At 40.7% G+C, this 23,643-nt stretch overlaps 2 protein-coding genes across 2 annotated transcripts; both read right to left on the bottom strand.

Annotated features, from left to right (window-relative positions):
• Window positions 1-1,863: 1,863 nt before the first annotated feature.
• Window positions 1,864-8,030, bottom strand: rsl1d1 (ribosomal L1 domain containing 1). Its single transcript, XM_083786711.1, has 9 exons — window positions 7,895-8,030; window positions 7,449-7,579; window positions 5,615-5,753; window positions 4,999-5,147; window positions 4,580-4,681; window positions 2,986-3,079; window positions 2,708-2,839; window positions 2,340-2,450; window positions 1,864-2,133 (listed from the first exon to the last, which is right to left on the bottom strand). The coding sequence occupies exons 1-9, from the start codon at window positions 7,982-7,984 to the stop codon at window positions 2,035-2,037; spliced, it is 1,047 nt and encodes a 348-aa protein (XP_083642837.1). The 5' UTR covers window positions 7,985-8,030; the 3' UTR covers window positions 1,864-2,034.
• Window positions 8,031-8,760: 730 nt separating this feature from the next.
• Window positions 8,761-22,750, bottom strand: gspt1 (G1 to S phase transition 1). Its single transcript, XM_083787060.1, has 14 exons — window positions 22,313-22,750; window positions 21,947-21,991; window positions 19,801-20,076; window positions 19,502-19,535; window positions 18,016-18,093; window positions 15,850-16,030; window positions 14,332-14,486; window positions 13,509-13,649; window positions 12,833-12,926; window positions 11,904-11,984; window positions 11,134-11,307; window positions 10,391-10,480; window positions 9,580-9,748; window positions 8,761-9,426 (listed from the first exon to the last, which is right to left on the bottom strand). Exons 1-14 carry the CDS (start codon window positions 22,518-22,520, stop codon window positions 9,374-9,376), a joined length of 1,779 nt encoding a protein of 592 aa, XP_083643186.1. The 5' UTR covers window positions 22,521-22,750; the 3' UTR covers window positions 8,761-9,373.
• Window positions 22,751-23,643: the final 893 nt, after the last annotated feature.

The raw sequence follows: 23,643 nt of genomic DNA, 5'->3' as shown, positions 1-23,643 counted from the left end.
GAGATGGTCCACCACACCCTCACGGCAAAGGATTTGTGATGAATAGACACACATAATCCAACTGTTGACATCTCCCATCGTCACTGTTGATTGGCCAGCACCAGCCTTCATCTTCTGTGCTTTCAAAGCACGGAATAATCTACACCAGTGGTTCTCACTTCTCATCATTGGGTCCAGGGGGGGGGGCAGCCAAATGATTGATAGTTTGGAATGAACCAAGTGGACCCTTTAAGGGCCTGTTTATTCCAATTGTAAATCTCTGTTAAATTAAGACTTTTTTTTTTACATAGTAGATTGGGGTCCCAGAGATAAAACATTTATCAAAAGGGAGTCTGTGGTCATACAATGCATATAATAAAACTGGGCGTCAATGAAACTAAAAAGATTGAGATTTAAAGAGAGAAAGTCCACATAATCCCTTTGAACAGCTAAAACTGTCCTGTCAAGTATTGCAGAGGTGGATCGTACCTAAGTACCAAAAGGCAGTGGCAAACAAAATTCTTTTGTTGTGTTTTAAAATAAATATTAGTGGCAGCAGCACCCAATCGGTGATAAAAAACATGTATAGCCACCCCAAAGAACACAAAAATAGCAGGTATCTATTCTCTATGACTGACACGGCTCCTTATAAGACTAACATATTTTGGGGCTGAAATATGTGTATTTATATTGGTACGGTCTAATGTTTCTAAGCACTGGAGTAAGGCTGGTCTATATTTTAATTCCAAAAAGCATATTTTCCATTTAAATAAATGAAAATATAACCCTCAAATTAATCATTGTGCCTTTAAAAAACAGTAGTAAGAAAATCTAAATAAAACTTTAATTATGCTATAAAAGTATTTGTACTGTGATCCAATATAAAAGCCTCATGCAATTTTTTAACAAACAGCATTTTTGCATGACAGTAGCAGCAGGTGTACCAACATGTCATCCGATAGTAGCTAGCAACTATATGTGGTTATGTGCACAGTTCTGATGGCCGTTTTTTGTTCACTCTGAGTAAACAGCCCTCAAGGTTAAAGCAAAAATCTACAAACAAAATACACATCTTTTGATCTTTGCCCATTAGCCTGGTGACATTTGTCTGAGAAACTAGCAGTGTAGGCAGATCATTGTAAAATGCAAATATTTTCAAAATCAACTTATATTAGGCAACTACAACATCCTTCAGTTTGAATTGTGGTCATTTGTCACCATAACTAGCCCATACCCACGGTACAGCACAGTGCACACGCAACACTACAGATCCAATTTCCCAAGAATGCGAATAAAAAGCTTAAAATTGGGAACAAATCAGCTTCAATAAATTCAAAGAACCCACTGGGGAGAATGCCTGAGAAACCTTTGCATCATGAAGCCAGTCTGTGTGTGAGAGCCTAGTTACAAGAACACAATTAGACCTGCCAATCAATTGGCCATGGCACTGCTGTCTGTAGCTGCACCCACAGAAACTGAGTGAGACACACAAATACAAAATGGACTAAAACCAGGCTGACACATTTTGGAACTTTCCCAAACAATCATGGTTTGCTAAAAAAAATTGTAGCAGTGGGTGTTTCATTGAAATTAGATTTCCTCATAGCAGTAGGTAGAGATCTCTGATCATCATGTGAGACTTTATAGAATGGGTAATGTTTGTTGCTCTCCTCATCCACATTTTTTGTAGTTCAAAACAGAAACATCACCAATATACAACATACTGTATTTGGGGTTGTCTTTGCAGGGTGTCATCTCTTGAAGAAAAAGAAAACTGTTCTTTCATACATGTCAGCTGGGATGCATCAGACCAATAAATGTTCATTTGCCTCAACTTAATATTATCATTGGCAATATGTAGTCATACAAAAGACAAGAGTCTAATTTGGATCCATCAAGTTTTATATAAACATTTTAGTACAAGAACGAGACAGTTTGTGGAAGACAAAAATACCACAATTCCATGGCATGTGTATTCTGGTATATTTGTATTTATAGTCCAGGTTGACATGGTAAGTGAAGGGGGAAGGGGATGATTTAAGACACTTCACAGACTCATTTTGCTTTAGGCATCTTTCTTTTTCGGTTTGGACTTGGAGTCTGGGGCTTCCCAGCTTTTTTGCCATGAGACTTCTTGGACTTTTGGGTCATTGCCTATCACCATAAAAAGGGAGAAATGCAAAACAATCAATTTGTGCAATGAACCTCAATCAAGACATGAAACCGCCCATGCTGTGCTTAGCTGTGTGACCTGACATTTTGATATAGAATTGGTAATTGTCATAAAAGCCTTTCATTTAAAGAACTAGATGAAAACAAATCTTAAAAAGCATCTTTTTAAGATTCCGTGTTATACTGACCTCTATCTTTGGCTTTTTGCTAGGCGATTCTATGGGAACTAGTTGTGGAATCTCGTCTTCGTCTTCTGCGTTCTTGGGAGCAGTTTCCAGTGTCTCCTTATTGGCAGCTCTCTGTAATTCACACAAGACATACACTGTTGACAAACAGCCAGGAGTAGGCAAAAATAGGCATACATGTAATGTTTGCCTGAGTAAACGAATACACATATTACACTGCATGCACATATTACATATATGCAAGGAGCCATGGACCTGAAAATTGAAAGTTACATACTGAAAGATGAAAATCAAATGGCAGGAAAGGTTAACGGAATTGTGCAGCAGCAATACTGAACAATGAATTGAGTGGCGTTTTCTGGCAGACATACCTTGCCCTTCTCTGCCTTGGCCCCTCTCTGCGCGTCCTCCAGCAGAGTTAGGTGGCTGAGGTCCGAGGTGTAGATTGGTAGGGCTGCTGTTGCTTCACTCTTTATGTGGATGATCTTCACCACTGGTCCTTTCTGACAAATGGCAACATGAGCTCATTAACACAGAGTTCCATGATGCAGTATCTTGCAAAACTATTTGAGCTGTAATGGTACAGTTCCAAATGTAAGATGTTGGGAATTCAGGTACCCAAAAGGTGTGCAACTGGCTGAGGACTCACCGAGCGTAGTTTGGTCAACACCGTTTTGACAGCAGCCTCAATGTTGTCCGTTATTTCGTCTGACGTCATGCCAGAGTGGGCAATACGGGCCATACTGAAAAGAGAGCTCATCGTTACTATGAAATTATGATTAGGCCTGGATATGAAGCTCACGTCTCAGTAAGACTTGTTAAAAGTTTTGATACGGCTGTACATATTCCTGCATCAATTTGGTAATTTAAATTTGTAGTTTCAAACTGCTTAATTGTTTCATTTAAGTCAGAACGCATGCAGAACGGCTGATAATACACATACATTTCATGTACACAGCCATAGATCGTAGATAGATCGAAGTTAAATGCTGCAAAGATCAGGCTGCTATCCAGGCGGGCATGGGAGTGATCTATGGCTGTGTATTTGGAATACATGAAATGTATGTCACATCACATCATCACAGCCAGTCTAGGGATAGCAGTGGTGAACACAGGCCAATATAAGACTCAAACAACAGCTCAGACTAATAATTATTTATGTTCCCATTATAGAATTCAAAGATAACTGGAATAAATAAAATATCATTGTCACCAGAATAGCATAGCCCCATCTCAAAACCAAAATAAAAACATCACTTAAAATTCCTGTATCAAAGTTCTAGAGACAGGCTCCACAGAAAGAGGAGGACCATCTGGATATACTTTGAAGTCTCTTTTGGCTCCAGTGTTGCCCAGATCCCACACTCAACAAGCAGGAATGGGTTTGCTATGGTGCCATTTTATATTAGATCATTCTTATTTCGTAATTATCAATTAAGCTTCTAAATATTTATACCAAATAATTTACAGTAAAGATTCAAGTCACAGAAGATGGATCAGGCATAGCTGATCCTAGCTCAGCTAAAACTGTATGTAAACAGTTCAAATTCACACCCGTGTGAAGTAAGGGGCGCTCTTGTCATCGTACATCATCAATTCATTGTGAATGGGAATTTAACTTTGTGTAGGACAAAAATTACTGCTGTAAACATTTACCACGTGGGGGTCCCCGCCCCGGAACATCCAGACCCCCCAGGTACATGACCAGGGGGCCTGCACTGTTCCAGCGAGCCTTCCCGCGTCCAAATGGTCGAGAAATGACAATGTTAACGTGTTGCAGCTTTCCGTGCTCGGACAGACACAGGGACACGCACACATTACATAGGGTAGGAGGGACACACATAGCTGCGTAATGGAGCGGAGGCACCGCTCAAAAATAGCCAATTAGCTCGTCCACATATGACGTAAATTCTCAATTAATTGTCAATGAGAATTTAATGTTTGTGTAAGACTAAATATAGGAGGGCCCTCAAAATAATAATGCAGCATCACAGAAGAACCAATGTAAAGATTTTAGGGTGGGGACGTGGGGTCCTTTCTCAAGGTATTAGGATTGATTTTCAAATCATTGGCGTAGGTTTGTTAGCACTGCCTGGTTTTCTCCGGCGTCCAATGCATTTTATCAGTAGACGGTCTGATTGTCTGGCCACAAGATAGTGTTTTTTCAACATTTGAGTGTGTCTCTGCAACCATAGGTCCTTTCTTTGTTCTTAATAAAGTATGTAACATAATGACTTTAATACCAGCAGCTGCCTTTGTTGGTGACCTTCACATAGGAACCCTGGATGACACTCTGCATGTCTTTGGACAGCTGCTTACTCTGCAGATTAACACACAGAGGCTCCCTGTGGAAGAGAGAGAGCAGCTATTTTAATTACTACCGTAAAAACAAAAAAAAATTCTTATTGTCAACAACTGACATTTCTCCTACGCATTTCAGTACTTAAACCCCAGCATGCCTATTCTGGGGGGAACACAATAGCAGATCTACAAGCTAACGCATTGCAACGTGGTGCACTATGAGCTTGTATATTGGCTACTTTAGCCGATGAGATATTGTTAGACTAAACAAAATTGTCCAAGTACAGTTGTAACTCTGGTCCGATTTACTAAGAAAGAATACAGGGTTTAAGTGGGTAAGTGAATCAGACGCTTATCTTACTTCTTCTTCTCATAGAAGTGCTTTCCCAGATGGCTGGGCAGCAGCCGACGGATGCGATCATCAGACAAGAAGAGGTCATAGTTTCCCAGCAGGCGACGCTTGGCCTCATGTGGCTTGTATTCTGTCTTTAGTACCTTGAATGGGATGATCTGGCACAAGGCAGACAAGGAACAGTAAGACATTTTAAATAGCACTTTTTTAGTGCATTTTGTATTCAGTGTAAATCAATTTTCAAAGACAGGAAATTACTAGAATAATTTGAAATACATTTCCACAGTAGAGGAAAATGGCAGAATATACAGTTCCATAAATACAGGTCAATCATGATTGCGACATCTTGTTATGGGGATTATCAGTTTAGCCAGATTGGATGAAAATAAACTTGACTGATACGGATTTTAACTCAACACTTACGAAATGTCTCAAAGATCTAGAGACAGGCTCCATTGAGAAAGGAGGACCATCTGGATATACTTTGAGTTTCTGTAGCACCCATGTATTACCCATATCAAACACTTCACAGTAGAGACATGGGTTTGCTGAGGTGCTATATAACAACTCACTTACAAGGACATTTTAAAGCAATGGGGAACAATGCAAGGATTCAGAGTGGTACCTCTGTGACATTTTTCACTCCTCTCTCTTCCAGCAGCTTCTTGTAGAAACGCTGGGTCTGATCCGAGGTCATGTTTGGTTCATCTCTGGTGAAGAGGCATATTTCATCCGTGTCTGTCCGCTGGCCATGAGGCAGGGGGCTGGTGTCAAGAGAAATACTTGGCATTAGTTTATTTTTTACAAATAATTGATGTTCATAGAGTAGAGTTGTACCGATACAGATACCCTAACCCTAATCATGTACTCGATGTTGGTAAAGGTCCCGATACTCTCTGAGGAAAATAAACTTGACTGATATGGAGAGCGTTTGAACTAAACACTTACGAAATGTCTCAAAGATCTAGAGACAGGCTCCATTGAGAAAGGAGGACCATCTGGATATACTTTGAGTTTCTGTAGCACCCATGTATTACCCATATCAAACACTTCACAGTAGAGACATGGGTTTGCTGAGGTGCTATATGACAACTCACTTACAAGGACATTTTACAGCAATGAGGAACAATGCAAGGATGCAGAGTGGTACCTAAACATTAAAATGATTGCAGTGGTGCAACCAAAATAGCACTTTCTTTTGAAAGTACTGTCAATGTGTAGCCAAAATGTATACGACAACACAAAATGCATTTGTAAAAACATTGTAATTATTTTATCATTTAGAAATCAAATTATTCAAAAAAATAATTTTAAAATAGGGTATTTTTTAGCCCTGTAATTGATCATTACAGTAACAATGTCATGACATTGAAATTAAATTAGAGAAAAGGGTCATAAAATAAGTGGTTGGTCAACAAAAAACTAAAGTAACAAAATATACTATAATTAATAACTGAACTGGTGAAATATTTGCCAAATTGGGGGGGGGGGGGGTCGCGGCCTGAAAAGTTTGAGAACCACTGCGTTACAGCCGGGGCAAACCCTGGGGAATCATCAGCCTGAGTATGAATCATAGACTGTAAAAAATATGGACAAAGCGTTCCCCGGGTCTAACATGAACGTAAAATGAAGCCTGTAATAATATGCTAATTCCTGATGTAAGTCGCCATCTTTGGTACCAGCTGGCCATTGGCTGGCTCCGTTTTGTATACCAGCTGGTCATTGGCTGCCCAGACAACGAGGCGGGACTTCCCCCCTTCTTCTCCGTTGGTTTTTATTTTGACTCGAGTGGGAGGGGAATCCCGATCATAGACTGTAATGGTAGCCACGCCCCTCAGAACATACGCGATGGTTTTTTTTCTTTATGGTCATTTTTTTAATTAATGGGACCATAATTTTCCAAAAAGAATATTATGACATTAGAAATGAGACTTTAAACTAGTGACTGGAAGAAGAAAGTATTCATGACCATGTTTATTAAGGTAATACAGTCTAGGTGAAGTTGGGCCAAAATACATGGGCCTCTATGGAGCTATGGGGCTTTTTGGGTCCGGTCCAGCGCCACAACAGGCCATTATATGAACTACCGATTTCAAATGAGGCTTCACGAAATATCTGGCTGACTGCCCCCCTGGGTATGAATACAACACGGGCACTCGGGCAGTCCATACTGTCTCCGACCATCGAACTTTTCGTCGGAAAGCTCCGGTACAACTACAACATGACGTCACTCGCAACTTATGAAACGCATTCCTCCGAATTTTTGTTCTGAAAGCTGCACTCCCATATGTTGTGACTCGCCGAACTCTACTTCGGATAAAAAAATTCAAGTCTGATCTTTCCGACGAAAAGTTCGGTGGTCGGAGACAGTATGAGTATGGACTGCCTGTCATTCTCAATAGCCCCTTTTCGGACACCTGAATGCATTTCGGAGGTATTTGGGATGTCTATCAACTCACATGCGGATGTTCTGTGCCTTTTTGGGGATCTTCCACAACGTGAAGAGAAGGCACACATGGTGAGTGTCGGCCAGGAGCGGGGTGGACTTGGATTTCAAGAAAGCCTGCAGAGCCTGGACGGCCCTTTTGACCTGGAAAACCACATGAGTTGTATAGTTATACAAGACAAACACCACCCAACAACTAATTTACACACAATTAAACGACTGCAAACCACTGACTCTCACGGTCTGTGTCACTGTCAGTACAGACTAGAGCTGCTTCGTGGCAACAGCGCGGCATTGTCGGCAAGCTAATCGGCTAGTACAGCTAACATTAGGCACCGCAGACAGAGTGCATACTAACATCATTCTGTCGCAATCTAGTAACGACTGTCATCAAATATTTACTATTACACGGGTACTCTTTCTGCTGTAAATGTAATAGTGCTCGTTTAATATTATTACCTGTGCTCTGTCCAAAGCGAGGTCCTCTGTTTTTAGTGTTTTATTCGCCATACTGTCTGTTTCACGTGTAGTAGGCGAGGAGGAACGCATGCGCACTAGCCGGGCGTGATACACGTCTTCTTCTAGTTTTCGTCTTGTTTTACTTCCGTTGTTGGCATCCAGCTTGTTGGCGCATCACCGCCACCTTCTACTCCGACTACTACTCTAGATCAGACTAAACGCGTTGGATACTGACTGACTGTCACTAGTCTCAATGCAGCTCCAACACTGTTGTCTGTGGGGGAAAGCAGGACAACAAAAACCCTGTTGTGTAACCTTAGGCTGAAAGCCACAGCCCCCCCAGATGAGAAGACTTAAGTTTACCTTTTGAGTTTTGACTCAACCCCTTAACCTTTTTGAATAAAGACAATTTAAGTGATTTGTCCCAAAGTGACTGCAAAAGACATAAGATATCATATAACATGTATACAACGACGCAATATGACAATTAGCCCCTCTCGGAACCCCCTGGGTCAGGGGCTATATGACAATATGAAGCCGTTTATATAATGCTATCCCCTCCAACTACTCTCCCCATTGTCAATTAGCCTATATTTTGACTCTTGCAAATTGCAATATAAACATTTCTCATGCCAATAATGGTCCTTTGAATTTAATATTAAGATTTAAGACATGCTCTGTCACCTATGCTCAGTATATTAAGAAATGCTGTCACCTACAGTATGTTCACTGTACATTCCTGTACAGTGTACCACATCACACAGTTCAACCTTCAAAACCTTATTAGTATAATGATTGATGACCATTAACAAGGAAGTCACATCATCCTAATAAAATCCTACTTTAAAAAAAAAAGACACTTGCTTTTCTGTAAGTTTATTTCATCTTTAATAATGTAACAGATGTCTGTGCGTTTGTGTTCCCACTTTTTTTTTGTAACAGAGGATGTGATCTGAAATCAAATAAACCACTGGAATCACATCCAACAGAGACCAAAGAATTTGGTACAACAATCCATAATCCCCAAAACAAAACATCCATTTAATTCTCAATATGGAGTTGTTGTTTTCCTTTTAGCAAATGATAATCACAGGCCAAGTCTGGTCTTTATAACAACATGACACAAGAGCAGTGTTGTTACATTTCCCAATGCATTTCAATGCATCAATGTCCATTCCACAAAATGGTGCTGCGAGGCAACAGTGACATCAGCCAGGTCGGGAGGGGGGTTATAATATAGCTACATTAGTGGCATAGCTAAGCTCTCAATATGAGAAAGCTGGTTCACTGGATCTTGTCGCTTCATGTAGTTGATCACAAAAACTGATTCAGTCTTTAACTTCAACATTGCACTCATTCATTCATTCTCCATTTCCTCTGCTTTCCATTAGCATAGTGGCTGTTTCACATAGATTCTTCTAGCAACATGCCCTCTTTATAACCAGTGGAAGATCTCCATGCATACTACTGCTAGTGCATTTAGTCCTTCTCTGGCACCAGCTTCAGCACTTTGCCAATAGCGATGGTTTTGCCTGGAAGGGACGAAGACGAAATTAATACACTGTAACTGTAATTTGACAAATAAGAAAACTCAAAAACTCCACAAAATATGTTGATAGTGACATGCCCAGACACAAGCCTACAGTATAGAGTCAAACACTTTACACACACACACACACACAAACCTTCATCTCTGAGTGTGAAACGTCCCATCTGAGGAAAGTCTTTAAAGGTCTCCATACAGATGGTTCCTGCTGCTTGCAGCCGGGCGATAACCACCTGGTCCTGCTTCACAAACCTGGGCCGTGTCTTACTCTTCTCCCCCGTCTTCTTATCCACGAGACAGATTAAGGCCTGGGAGTTGGTTGTGAGTGGGGAATGGAAGAGAGTTGAAGACGAGTGTAAAGTATTTTGTAGTAGGGATGCAACAACATGGAATTTCTGAGCCAATAATGACCTTACATAACTAGAAAGGTGTGCCTTTCTAGCACAAACGGACGGAGACAAAAACATAACCTCCAGCCTGGTGGAGATAATGATTTACTTATTGTGGCCAACAACAATATGATAACCATAGATTTGACTTTATTTAATTAATTTTAAATAACGTAATTTCCGGACTATAAGCCGCACCTGAATATAAGCCGCACCAGCCAAATTTAGGGAAAATCCAATATACAAGCCGCACTGGACTATAAGCCGCACCGGACTATAAGACGCAGCTACGTTAGCTCAGAGCCTGAGATGGCTCTGCGTTAGCTGTAAAAATCCATAGATTAGCCGCACCGTTGTATAAGCCGCAGGGTTCAAATCATGGGTAAAAAGCCGCGGCTTATAGTCCGGAAATTACGGTACTATAATCCACAGTTTGTGTAAGGAGGGTAAGAGAATAAGACATTGGTTGTTGCGTTTCCATAGCCATGACATAACCATATCATACATAACTATTAGAAAGTTGCAGTTACAAAAATATTAGAAAACGTTATAATTACTTACCATGATTTGTACTTCTTCAATGCAAGTGTGAATATGGAGGATTGCATGGTAACCGGGGCATATGATCGATTTGTGTTCAATGATGACAATCTGAAATCAAAAGGAGAATGTTAGTGAATGAAGTGAATATGAACAGTGCAGGTCATATAACATACAGTACAGTGGTGTCTGATCATGTGATCAGCTTTTCATTCCATCAAAATTGCTGAAATAAAACCCTCCATGGTAATTGACAGAACACCACTGTAATAGTGATACCAGGCATTTGACCGGTTTCATTCTCCAGTTTGTTGACAAGGGTTTATGTTTACTCTGATTTCGCACTTGTACGGTAAGTTGTTCTGGATAAGAGTGTCTGCTAAATGCTTAAACTACAAATTGTTTCAAGAGGAGGCCTTCATAGTTATTGTTTGTGTTAGGCTTTGGTTTCAGAACTAAGCCACTATACTGCTGCCATATGATCGTCAACAGCACTGACAGATTGGCCTGAGCACTGAAAGTGACAAAAACAACTCATAAGCTAGGATCTTCTGTCCTCCCAAAATCGGGTAACGGTTAATAAGCTGGTGTATAGCAACACTGAATGGTACTGTATAATGTTTTGTTCATGTGACATCTAAACTTTAGCCATGGCCTTTGAGTGATTATGGCTTCAAAGTTGTCTCTCATTTCCCCTAAACTCCTTAGATTGTATTGTACATGTTTTACAGTATATTCCTTTAAGTGGTGAAATCATGGAGCACCTGTGCGTCAAAGGTGCGTCCAGTGTGACAGAGGTCCTCGATGCTACAGAGGAGGAAGCCGGGCAGGATCTCCTCCTCCTCGATGCCCTTCAGCCTCAGCTTCAGGTTCTCCCCGGGAGTAGCATCATCCGTCTCCACGTCGTCACTCAGGATGCTCAGCACCTCCACCGTGTGCTAGAAGACACATAATGATGATTAGAGAGACAACACAGCTTCTATCTCTAGATGTCTTCTCGACCACCGCATTTTGGGCCGACAGAGTGGCTTATACAGTAATAGTAACATAAGTCACTCACAGCTAATTACACTACTCAGTGTTTTAAAAGTCAGACCTGTCTGAAGTGGTGCTGTAGTACTATACAAGCCCTCCTCCCTGGCGCGCGTGTGTTTGTGTGTGTGTCTGTCTGTCTGTCTGTCTGTCTGTCTGTCTGTCTGTCTGTCTGTCTGTGTGGCTGCGCAACAGTGACACTTGGTGGTCAACAAACGCTATAATGCTTCCGTTCTCGGATGGACAGAGACAAACCCAGCCAGCCAGCCAGCCAGCCAGCCAGCAGCCAGTGACACACATTGCTGTGCATTGGAGTGGCTGCACTACTCAAAAAGGTATTTCTGTGGTTACCACAAAAAGGTAGGATTAAAAAACTAAATTAACATACCAGGCGCAAAGCGTGAGAGAAAGTAATTTTGTTAAGACTTACTAACTATCATTTTAGCCATACATTTACAGTCCTTATATGAGCTATAGTGCTAGTGGTTTACAGAAATCTTACCCTGTTTGGCATCATCATCAGCGTCTGGGCTTTGCTGATGATTCCTGACTCCAGTTTCCCCAACACAACTGTACCCATGTCCTAGGCACGCACACACACACGCACACACGTCAATGAAGAATCAAAGCCATCTCATATTTATGTCTGTCTATATACAGTACACTGGATAGTGGATATACATTTCAGATAATCCACTTTGAATGAGTCAATGCAAAGTGTCAAAGTCCCTTAGAAATTCACTTTACAATGACTCTGAAGTCTCTTACAGTATGATATAGTAACATACTGTATGTAAAACACGTACACTAAAATGATGCCACTTATGTGGTAACAAGCAACATCGTGCCCAGTAGATCACCATAACATTCCTACATCACCATGCCAACCTGCTGCACTGTGGAGCAGGTTGGCCTAATCCACTGTACTGAATGAGTGACCTTGGCAGCCTGTTAACTCAAGCATAGTCACAGTAGAATTAATACCAAGTCCAGATACCAAGGTATTATTTGGATATTTTGTTTACCTTAAAATCTTTATGCGATCGATCATTGATCGAGGAAATCCTAACAGGCTTGAACATGATCAGCATCTCCTCAACCAAGAGTAATCAATGCTAATCACAACCATAGAGATATTTTATATACTCTATAGTCACAACACTGTGGTTGCAGGCAGAGCAATGAATGAACTGTATGAATTAAACAAACTGTATTAACTCCTGACAGGGGAGGTTGGAGGATAAGAAATGGCAAACACATGATTCTGCCTGGTGGCTTGCACACAGACACCAAACCACGAAGAACTGCATATTATTGTTGTTCTTCCGTTTTTCTTCCGACTTTGACCTCAAAAGTTTATATTCCTTTCTGAAAAAACTGACTTTTTTCAACAGTCTCCAAGACCCTTTCACCAGAACCTCTTGTGCTTACCTTGTATTTGTCTACAATAGGTAGTCGGATTGGGCCATCATTGGATCTATTTAAGTTTGGCAAACTGTCCAGGTGGGCGATGAAGGGCAAGCCCCTGAAAGAGAGATAAATAGTACAGTTAACACTGGCAGTATGCAAGAAAATGATCCAACTGTTGAAGTTCCAGCCCAAGTTCAACTTTCTGTAAATAACTACATTTTTACCACTGAGCTAACAGAGTACAGTACAACTGCTTGATTCAGGAGAGAAATCTTATTTTCACTTTCAGCACTTTTTATTCGACTAAACAATTTACATAACAAATTAATTTAAAATGACACACAAAGAAGTTTTAACCATCTACAACAGAACAATACTATACCTTGAAATTATTTTATTGACTGGCATTCTTCAATAAGAGAATAGTTGAAGTTGAAGATAACGAGGAAGACCAGTAATATACAGTAGATGTAATTGAGGTACTCTTTGGTCAATTTCAAGTCAAACATTGTGTTTTGTTGTTAACTGGTTTGGTTTTATTAACTGTTTTCTGCTGAACCTTTCTGTCTGATAAGCTGCCAAAACGGGCATATCTCCAAACATGGGACTCTGCATGAAGCTCCATGCATGGCTATCACTACTAGTGAGTAATACAGACGACACTGTGTCATACAATTTTCCACAGCTTGTTACTTACGTGTACCAGGGGCATTCTGTTACAGGGTCTTTGAGGTTGGACCCTGTGAGTCCAGAACAAGGCATGAAGTAGATGTCCTTTTTGGGGTTGAAACCCACTTTTTTAAGAAACGGCACTAGTTTTTCTTTACACTCCTCGTATCTGTGGGTGGAGATGAAAAGCTGTTTTAATCTTACATTTTTACCTGAGCCTGTTGTCCCCAATCTCCATCTCTGTAGACATTTTTAAAGCACAGTTCAAGACCTACTTCTACAATCTTGCTTTTACATTTTTTGTTGTTATTCATGTCCTGCATTATTGCTATTATTTTAATGTTGTTTTATGCCTTGCTTTTCTTTTTTTCGTCATTGCTCTGTAAAGCGCGTTTGAGCTGCATGATAATAATAATTATTATTATTATATAAACATTTCTAAAAAAATTGTACAGTACATGAATGTGTATTGTTCTACGAATTTCTTGTGCAGTATTTGCTGACGTTTTTGTATGAAATGTGTTGTATAGATAAAGTGTGACTTGTTTTAAACTTTTGTGACCACCAGGAACGCTTCTTTAGAGTGCTGGCTTCTTCTCCTTATTTTCATGTACTACAAGCTCAGAACACGCCACATTGCGACATAGATAATTTCACTGCACAATTTAAGATTTTCATGTATAATAACAAGCCCAAAATAGTGACGCCACATCACGCCTGGGCATCTGTTCAGTGTAACTACTTTAGCAATTGGTCTCTTGCAAATATCTTCATGGAATTGAGTCTGTGTCAACTGTAATTAATCTGTAATTTGAACAATGTAAGCTATCGGTCAAGTGTGCGGTGTTCACCTTTCCAGGCTCCAGTTGACAGTGGGGTCATCCATCTTGTTGACCAGGACAATGAGATGTTTGACACCAGCTGTCTTGGCCAGCATGGCGTGCTCCCGGGTCTGGCCACCTTTCTCAAAGCCCGTCTCAAATTCCCCCTTTCTGGCTGAGATCACCTGACAAGAACCAAGAAAAGACAGGTCATATATTTATCATATGTTATCATTCATGCCAGGCTGTGGTATGTTCTTCCAATATATTTGGTTTTGTTGACAGAACATTTGTTATTACCTTTTAATGTTTGTATAATTTATAGCCAACCCTATTTGTTAGTATTTTTTCTTTCAGAGCCGCAAAGTGGCATAGAACTATACAGACTTCACAGCCATGGTATATGATCATATACTACACCTGTCAACGAATGAAATGCTTTGAGCCGCCCGTTTTATCATCAGTGTTAACACTTACTGCTAAACCTGAGTTTCCCGAGATTATTGATTGAGTCTTTCCCTGCTAAACACGAGAAGCCCGAGTTGCTTTATTGAGACTGGAGGGCGCTTTTGATAACCTAGCTTATGAGACGTCATACGTTTTCCGCGGGTTCTTTTTGACACGTCACACATGTGGATCACGTGACCGAAAAAATAAAAACGTGTGTCCCTGTGTCCCTGCCTGTGGGGGGCAGCGGAAAACCCCCACATAGTGGAATCCTATGGGATGACGCAGCGCAATACGATCGCCTCCGTTTTTCTAACATTTTTTCACAGATCGATCATGGATTATTTTCCGACACTAGGACACTGTGGCATTATCATCTTCTGTAGTATGATTTTATTGTGCTATTTAGAGTTTCTGTTTTTGTAATTACGTGTGTGTAGTTTGGTGCCGTTTTCGGTGAAACAGGATAACTTAAGTGTTAAAAACAGACATGCAGTACATGTCAGCTGTAGGCTGCGGTTACAGTGTTCTCTTTTGTGTTGTTCCCTACACAAAAGGACAGGACATTCAGCAAAGTGTGTTGAATGGCTGACTGTCACAAGGGTTCCGGGAATATTAAAGGCAGAAACTTTCAATAGGACTTTACGGGAATTATCAGGAAATAAAAGGAATGAAATGGAAACACAGAAGTGCAGATAGAAAAAGTGCAGTAATTAATCCATTCTTTAACCCACAAAAGCCATTAATTTGTCAAATGCATACAATGTGAAATGTGCTTTGAGGTGTGTGTGTGTGTGTGTCTACATGATTAACTGTGTATAATCAAATAATTCACATTTAATTACGGTATAGATAAGGAGGTAAAGGTAATATTTTCACTAAAGGTTTGCACTCTATTGTTATCATCCAATTGTCTTCATGTCAATCAACTAGATTAAGAAATATAAAACATAATTTTCCGTATTTTTCTCTAGGCTAAATCTACACGTTTTACCTGGCTTAACGCTTAAATGTTATACATCATTTCTATTTATTTATGGTGAAACATATGAAACTTATGGCAGATATGTGATCCTACAATTGAGTGTCTGCGTGTCTCACCAGGACAGCCAGGTCTGCTTGAGATGCTCCACCAATCATGTTAGGCACAAAGCTCTTGTGTCCCGGGGCATCCAGGATGGTGAAATGCTTTTTCTCAGTCTCAAAGTAGGCTCTGCCGACTTCCACCGTCTTCCCCTTGTCTCGCTCCTCCTGGTTGGTGTCCAGGGCCCATGACAGGTACCTGTGGAGTAGACACAGCCATGTTGGCTTACTGAACATCCATACAGTCACTGCTTGCTCCTAAATTAAGGTCCAATTGATTTGTTCACCATGAATAGAGGGTATGTGCATGCATAAAGTAAGTGTCAAATTTAGTGGCAGATTGAGTGGCAAAGTTAGTTTAACGTTGTTTAATGTAATCAGATAGGACTTTTCTGTTTGGATGTATGGGCTGTCAAGGCCAGACAGTAGTGTTTTGTCAGTAAATTGTAAATTTATATAGGGCCTTGTTTTGTTTTTTTGCATTAATGAAGAGAGCGTTGTTATCGCTCCACTCAACCACCCTATTTACTCTGTGTTAGTGCAGTCCAGGATCACTGCTATTGTTATAATCTACTGCAGTTCACTGTGTTCACTGTTCACCTGGAGTTCCAAGTCTGAGGGTGCTTACTTAACTACTTACTTAATCCTCTTTGTTCCCTGTAGAACATAAGGCTGTGAAGGCTGTGAAGTAACACTCATTTTTCCATACTATTGCCAGCAATGTTAAGAAGCCAACTTTCTGTTACAAAATATGGGACCACTTATTTTGTGTGTCTACGTGGCTACATACTTTGTAGAAATTGTAGGTGTATCATTAACACATATTTCTGTTGTCAAGGCAACTGCACAAATATAAAAAGTTAATTGGTCAACCTTAAAAAAACAACCGTCTAAGAAACGTTCAAAGTAATTTGACCCTCTTACAAATCCCTCTTAAGACCGAATTGTAGGTGACACACAGTGGGTTGGCTTCTTGGTTTATCAACTGCCTTTTTAATCGGCCTCAGATCTAAATGGGTTAATGATATCAAACGGGATCGCTGAAATAAAAATAAAAACATTTGGCCATGCCTTCTTCAGCGACCCTAGACATGTTTTGCGCATGCACACTGCCGTTCACTTCCTTGTTTATGGACCGACTAAACTGTCTCTTCGTTCTCCATGGTTTTGATCAAAACGGCAATGTTCTGTCTTCATTTCTGACTTCTCCTAGCATCTTGTTTGGAATATAAACACTTCTAGAGACTTTAGATGTGACAGCAGTACAGCACAAGGTAGTAACGGAAGTTTATGCCTCCCAGTTTTGGGGAGAAATGGAAGGCGGGGCATTTCAGAGTCAAATCTGCCAAATCTGCTTGGCACTATAGTGCCATTATTTTGAAAAATCCCTGCACAATCAAGGCGTTTAAAAAAAGGTCTATGGGCTAGAATGAAATTTTGAAAAGTCTGTTTGTACTGGATTTTCATTGTCGGTTACATTTTCCCATACTGCTGTGATGACCCAATTGACTCCTGAGGATATACAAATAATATTTTGTATTACCCAAGCTTGTGATATCAAACCAGATTTAATACATTTGTGAAGAACACAGTGAATAATAAATACATCCAACAACAAATGAGATGGAACTAGGGATGCACCGAAAGGGAAATTCTTGGCCGAAACCGAATACAGAATATAGGAAACAGTTGGCCGAAACCGAATACCTAATATCCGAATATGATTAATATTATATAGATTTTTTCCTACCATTGCTGTCATGGCCGTACCTTAAAGCTACCTGATTTATGGCAAAATAAATGGTTATGGCAAAACTTAACTTAAATAATAATCACTATTATGTGTCCATAAAGCATTTATTCAGCTCTTTTGGATGCATTAATTGCATACACTATTTGGTAATACATTTTCTGCCTATTCAGGCACCCATAGATTTGAGGGGATTTCCTCACCAGATTTTGAATGAAGTAATACATTCCTTCCTGTTGCTTATTGCTTGATGTGAACTATTGATTCGAATCATTTGATTACCAGCATAAAGAAAAAATAAGAATTTGAGGAATGCTATGACAGGATGCTCATAAAAAAGAATGCTGTCAAAGGAATTCCATTAAAAGGAATGCCATAATGGTAAGCAATTCCAAACACACAGAAATCCTGGTGAAAACACAAGCCTAACTCACCATGTCTCTCTGTTCTTCTCTTTCGCTTCTCTTTCATATTTCTCTAGGGTTCTCTTCTCCACCATGCCAGTCAAGTACCTACAAATCAAAACCCAAAACAACATATGAAAAGGACAAAAACAGTAGAGAAGGGGATGTGATGAGGGCATGACATATGGGGGTTGCGTTATTTTGTTAATCGCAATTTGGTCAATTTGGTCACATATCCATTTGCCACACAACAGTACAATATCCCCACTTCTGCAACACCGACACAATTCATAGAAATAGCATCACCCGTCCCCATAATGACGTTATTGATATGACGGGTCTGTTTTTCCACTGCATGCGTTAGTTATTGCAATAACCAATATATTATTTATACATGTGGTTGCAATATCCCATAATATAATGTATATCATATGGGAATCTTGGTGAAGATGTAATCGGACAGGTCCATGTAGACATACAATTACAATGCAGTGTAGACTTCCTGGGTGGTGGGATGTCTACTCAGGGTCCGCTATGACGTCATTATCATCAGTTCAGGACATCAGTCTGTGTATTTCTTTCAGGCAACTATGAATAACCATTGTGGTCCTAGTCTCGCGTAGCCGCAGCTCGCCTGGTCTTCAACCAGCCAACATTCTCACATGTCTTCCCCTTTCTCCGCTCCCTCCATTTGCTCCCTGTTGCTGCCCGCACAGAGTACAAAACTCTGATGCTGGTCTTCAAAGCAACCAAAGGTATGGCACCTCCATATCTTGCAAGTCTGATTGGACCCTACAAACGCAGGGAAGCTGGAAGTACATTCACTCAAAACGCAGCGACAACGCTCCACACGTCCCAAACTCTTCTCCCTTGTTCTGTCTCCAAAACTATGGAATGCACTTCCCATTGCAATCAGAACTGCAGACTCACTCCCAATCTTCCGCCATAGTCTGAAAACCCACCTCTTCAGACTCCATCTTAGCCCGTAGCACTTGCCCTAGCCTCGACGACCATGTATGCAAAGGCTCAACTTATGTAATTTAGATAGCATTTTATGTAGACATAGCACCCTATAGTCACAGTGTATACGCATAGTTTCATTATATAGATATTCCACTGTACAGGGACTACAGATGAAATTTAGCTTCGGCTAACTCTGGCCCATTTACATTGATGTGAAAACTGACATGTTGATCAATGAGCTTTGTCCCTGTCAAATAAATAAATAAGTGTAGTGTATACGGATAGTTTCATTATATAGATATTCCACTGTTAGACGGATGTTAGATTCTTAGCTTACTTTTGATTCTTGATGACTATTTTTATGTATTTGATTACCATGTTTAGCGTCAAAGTCCTATACTTTGGACTACTGGTTGCCCGACGCCAAAAATCAAGTCTAGACGTGTGATTAAAGAAGACTGAAGACTGCCCAAACATTCACTGCAGTTCCAAATAAATTATATTTATTATAATGGAAATTAAATAAATTAAAGATCAGCATATCAACACTCACATGATCTGTCCTCCAATGGTTGACTTGCCAGCATCTGAAAGACATAATTGCAATCAAGCACTCTTTGTTGACCATGGATGAAGTTGCAGTACAAGACATCTGTGTTGGCATGCGGTGCAGATGTGCAGTAACAAAGTAACATTATACAATTGACACATAACCAGCAATATTGTACCGGACAGGCGGACACGCATATAGTGCCACAGACAGGACATGCATTTTTTTTAAAGACTATATCCTTTATATTAAGATACAACAACTTGATACAATCTCCTTAAGAGGGATTCCCAGAGACATACCAACGTGACCGATGAACACAACGTTGACGTGCTCTTTCCTGGGGGCATCCGGCGGGGGCACGGGCACCACTTTGAGCACGGGCAAATCCTCCTCTTCGTCTTCCAACATCTGCTCATCTGCCGCCCTCTGGCCAACCTCTCTGGAGGGACTCCCTGCCTCTGGGGTGTCCTCACCTACTCCTCCGCCTCCACCTCCGCCTCCTGGCTCCTCCTTCTGCTCCCACGTCTCCTCCTCTGTAGTCATGTCTGCCTCCGTTCCTCCGTTCTCCACTGGGGCTGAAATTATTTGACTGAGTGTGTTTGTTTGCCATGTGCTCAACCCCGGCCTTTGCCCTGACTTAACTACAGCCAACAATGAATACAGTTTGGTGGAAGGCAGAGTCCACACTACAACTATAAAGACAAGGGGTGGGTTCAATTAATTTATATGGAAATAATCGTATGGTATTCCTTGACGATAATCATATCGATACAGAGGCTACCGTACGATATGCCAGGAAATGCAGTGTGTGACGCGGCGTAAAAAAATAATAAATAAAACGTTGCGATATATTAGGATTAAATGGGTTAAATCTTTTGCATTTATCCATCATACATAATGTATTTGTATTTATTTCCTTGCTTTTTGTTTAAATGTTGTCATCTAAGTTTTTCAGATTGATTTGGAAACTTTAAACTTGTCAAAACATTAGAAACATTATTCTAAATCAACACGTATCACGATACATATCGTATTCGTATCGTGGTTTCTATTGTGATACGTATCGATCGTGAGGTTGTAAGCAATACCAGGCTGTAGACAACATTGTGAATAATATATTTAAAGTTGGTCCTTAATTGGTGGGGATGGCTTTTTGACTTATTTATGTGCCATTATTAAATAATTACTATAGAATTATGTTTCCTTGTAGGTCGGCAGTTGAACATCAGCAGTAAAAAGATCGTAACACTAATATTGGCAACTTTATATTGAGGTTAAACAACCATAATCAGACACTGAAATCTGTTGTGTATGATTGATTCATTTGCCCCCTGAGTCTGACACAGTACAGTGGTCAAATAGAAACCCTTCTCAACCTGCATACAATAAATATAACTACCGTAATGACAAGTGAGACACATTCACACTGACTTTATGACAAAGACTAAGAGAATCACATGGCAAATCAGTGACTTACAGAATACAGATTTAAACAAACTCTAACATGCTGATGTTTTAATGTTCTAAGTAACAACTCTTTATTTATATAATAATGTATTCATTATTCAAGGCTTCATTTACAATATTTTCTCTTTTGGCACTCTATCAGCAAGAGTTGTCTGTTGAATTTTGAACTATGTATTGTGTGGTATGCAATACTATTGTCTATTTGCCTAACAGTTATTCTGCACCATGACATTGTAACAAAAGCTATTCCCACTGGCCCTGGTCGAATGGCAGTAAAGAGGTTGACTTCATTGTTTTACATTGCTTCTCCAATTGTCCAACTATCCTTTTTCACATTTACATCTCACCATCTCTTCCTATGGTACTCACCAATGTCAATTTTCTGTTTCTGTCTTTCTGGCTACAGTTGCGGACCTGTGTAACCCGAGTAAAAGGTGCACTGTGTTCTGTCTCTTGACCAAATGTAAACACCTGACATCAGCATTATATAGGATCTGACCAGCCAGTGGTGACATGGCAGTATTTCCCTTTAACAATATGCTGCAGACACCACAAAATGCTCTGACAAGTGTTAGTAGGCCCAAGCCTTGGAGTGGTGGTGCTGAGGACCTGTTGTAGCCATTGATATCTTTCACCATCTGCGCCAAATGGGGACATCTATTTTAGGCATAGTAGACAAGTGATATTGCATCACACCATATAGGTTCAGTAGGCTAATACACATGGGCTTGCCAAGGACTCCAAATTTGGCTCGGTAGCGTCCATGTGGACCAAGCTTGCATACGAGGAAGACATGACGCTGACTAAAGATATAACAAGTACAGCTCAAACGTGAAGAGCATCGCTCTCATAATGTGCATGAAGGTTTTTGGGGGGCTTTAGGTTTCAACAACACTCTTGGCAGGTGACTGTCTGGTGAGGGTTCACTATGTTGATACCTAACAGACTATTTAATATTGTACAAATAATGATGCATACCGACTGTTTCTGACACCTCCATGTTAGCAACTGGATCGGAAACACCTTTCAAAGAGGAAAGAAAATAACATTTCAAACTCGCGGAATTTCGAGAAAATTAGAAAGCCATAAAACAATGCTTCTATGGGAATGTAATTACTGCCTGGGGAATTAGCAATAGCGCGTGATCTTATGTATTTGCATACAAAACAAACACATGATTTGACTTGTTGATGACTTCCCACTGCGTGGCAAGCTATGATTGTTGGCACTGATTGGACCAGCAGCACGGCTAGCTGGGATTAGCAGGCTAGCGAGTTCAGCTAAGTTCCAGCTGTCTCTTGGCTAATATGCATGTTATTATTCCAGCTGAGCACGAACACCTACCGCCTGGCAGCGGCCTTTCCTCGGTACCGCTCTGGATGAAGCTCGGTATGAACACCGCGGCGTTAACATTGGGGACGAACGGCTTCGCGTTGACGTTGAGCTCAGCGAAGGCGCTGTCGAGTCCCGCGGAGGCGGCGACGGCAGCAGCCGGGGCCTCGGCATCCACCTCCAGGTCCCACGAATCTGGGGCTGTGTCTGTCGGGTCCATCGCTGCTGCTCCGGAGAGATGACGCGCTTCCAAAGCACCCACGGGGAAATAAAGGGATCGGTCGTTTCACTCAAACCCGCTTGCTGGCGTGTCTGACAACGCTCTCAATGACCCGCGTAGCTAAGTTCCCATTGCTTTGTGTTGCGCCTTGTTGTTTTGGAAGCATATGGAGCCGGTAGTAGGCTGAGACCGTCTCTCACCTCTGAGGTATCAACTGCCCGCTAGGGGGCACCCGACCTCTACTGTGCGTGCTCATTAGCCTGTGACGGTTGACCGTTATCTCCACACCACAGTTTACCACTTACCCCTTTCTGATCTCATGCAGACAAATGAGGTGAGGGGTGAGGCCACCATATAAACACTTATCAATAAACAGACTTTCCCTGTTTCACCTAAAGAATACTCCATTGTATGTGATGCTATACCAGATGGTGATAGTGTAACAGAGTTAAATAATTAGTTAAATTGAGTTGTTAATTAATACCTGTATGTTGTTTGTATGCCTGGCCTCGCGGGGAAATATGGTCGGTGGATGGGGGAGGATTGGGAAGGGAGTTGTGGGAGAAAATATAAAAGAGGGAGTTGTGGGAGAAAATATAAAAGAGTTGTATTTTCTTTTCTTTTTGTGAAACTTGCATAATGATGCCATGCTCATACTTTTTGAATAAAGTTTTTTTTTAATGAAGGCTATTGATGTCTGTTCCTAAAGGTAGAAACTGTATTATTCCAAGTTGAGTCCTCATGATTTCTATATTGGTAATATATGCCCTTTATTGAGTGATAAAGCCACTGATCAATGTATTAGTAGGTTCAACAGGATAAAACATTGTACAAACACTAAGGCTATGAAAACCAGAAGAATCTGTGAAGAATATATTGCCTATGTCTATAACCTGGAGCTTATTTATTTAAAAATGTCCTTTTATATTCAGCTATAGGGTAGATTTTTGTCCTAACACAAACATGAAATGCCATTGACAATGTATGGAGAATTTACGTCATACTAAAGCGGTGCCAATTGGGCACTGACCTACTTGGAACGATGCAAGTTGGAAATGTGTGCCCCACCCAGATATTATGTCTGTGTCCCTTTTATGCCCATATATGGAATTCTTTGTCGGGC

Source organism: Protomyctophum parallelum, assembly GCF_964188405.1.
Source record: "Protomyctophum parallelum genome assembly, chromosome: 17".
NCBI lineage: Eukaryota > Metazoa > Chordata > Actinopteri > Myctophiformes > Myctophidae > Protomyctophum > Protomyctophum parallelum.
Note: the sequence above shows the minus strand (reverse complement) of the source record. Positions and strands in the feature narration are given on the sequence as shown.

Excerpts from the sequence above, each read along its gene's own strand:
- rsl1d1 (XM_083786711.1), bottom strand. The coding sequence starts at position 7,984 with ATGCGTTCCTCCTCGCCTACTACACGTGAAACAGACAGTATGGCGAAT. Across the intron at positions 5,148-5,614 it reads GAGTGAAAAATGTCACAGAG|ATCATCCCATTCAAGGTACT; the intron begins GTACCACTCTGA and ends GCCTTGTGCCAG. Across the intron at positions 2,451-2,707 it reads CCAAGGCAGAGAAGGGCAAG|AGAGCTGCCAATAAGGAGAC; the intron begins GTATGTCTGCCA and ends TGTGAATTACAG.
- gspt1 (XM_083787060.1), bottom strand. The coding sequence starts at position 22,520 with ATGGACCCGACAGACACAGCCCCAGATTCGTGGGACCTGGAGGTGGAT. Across the intron at positions 20,077-21,946 it reads GGAGGTGTCAGAAACAGTCG|CCCCAGTGGAGAACGGAGGA; the intron begins GTATGCATCATT and ends AAATAATTTCAG. Across the intron at positions 9,749-10,390 it reads TTGAAGAAGTACAAATCATG|GCCTTAATCTGTCTCGTGGA; the intron begins GTAAGTAATTAT and ends ACCAACTCCCAG.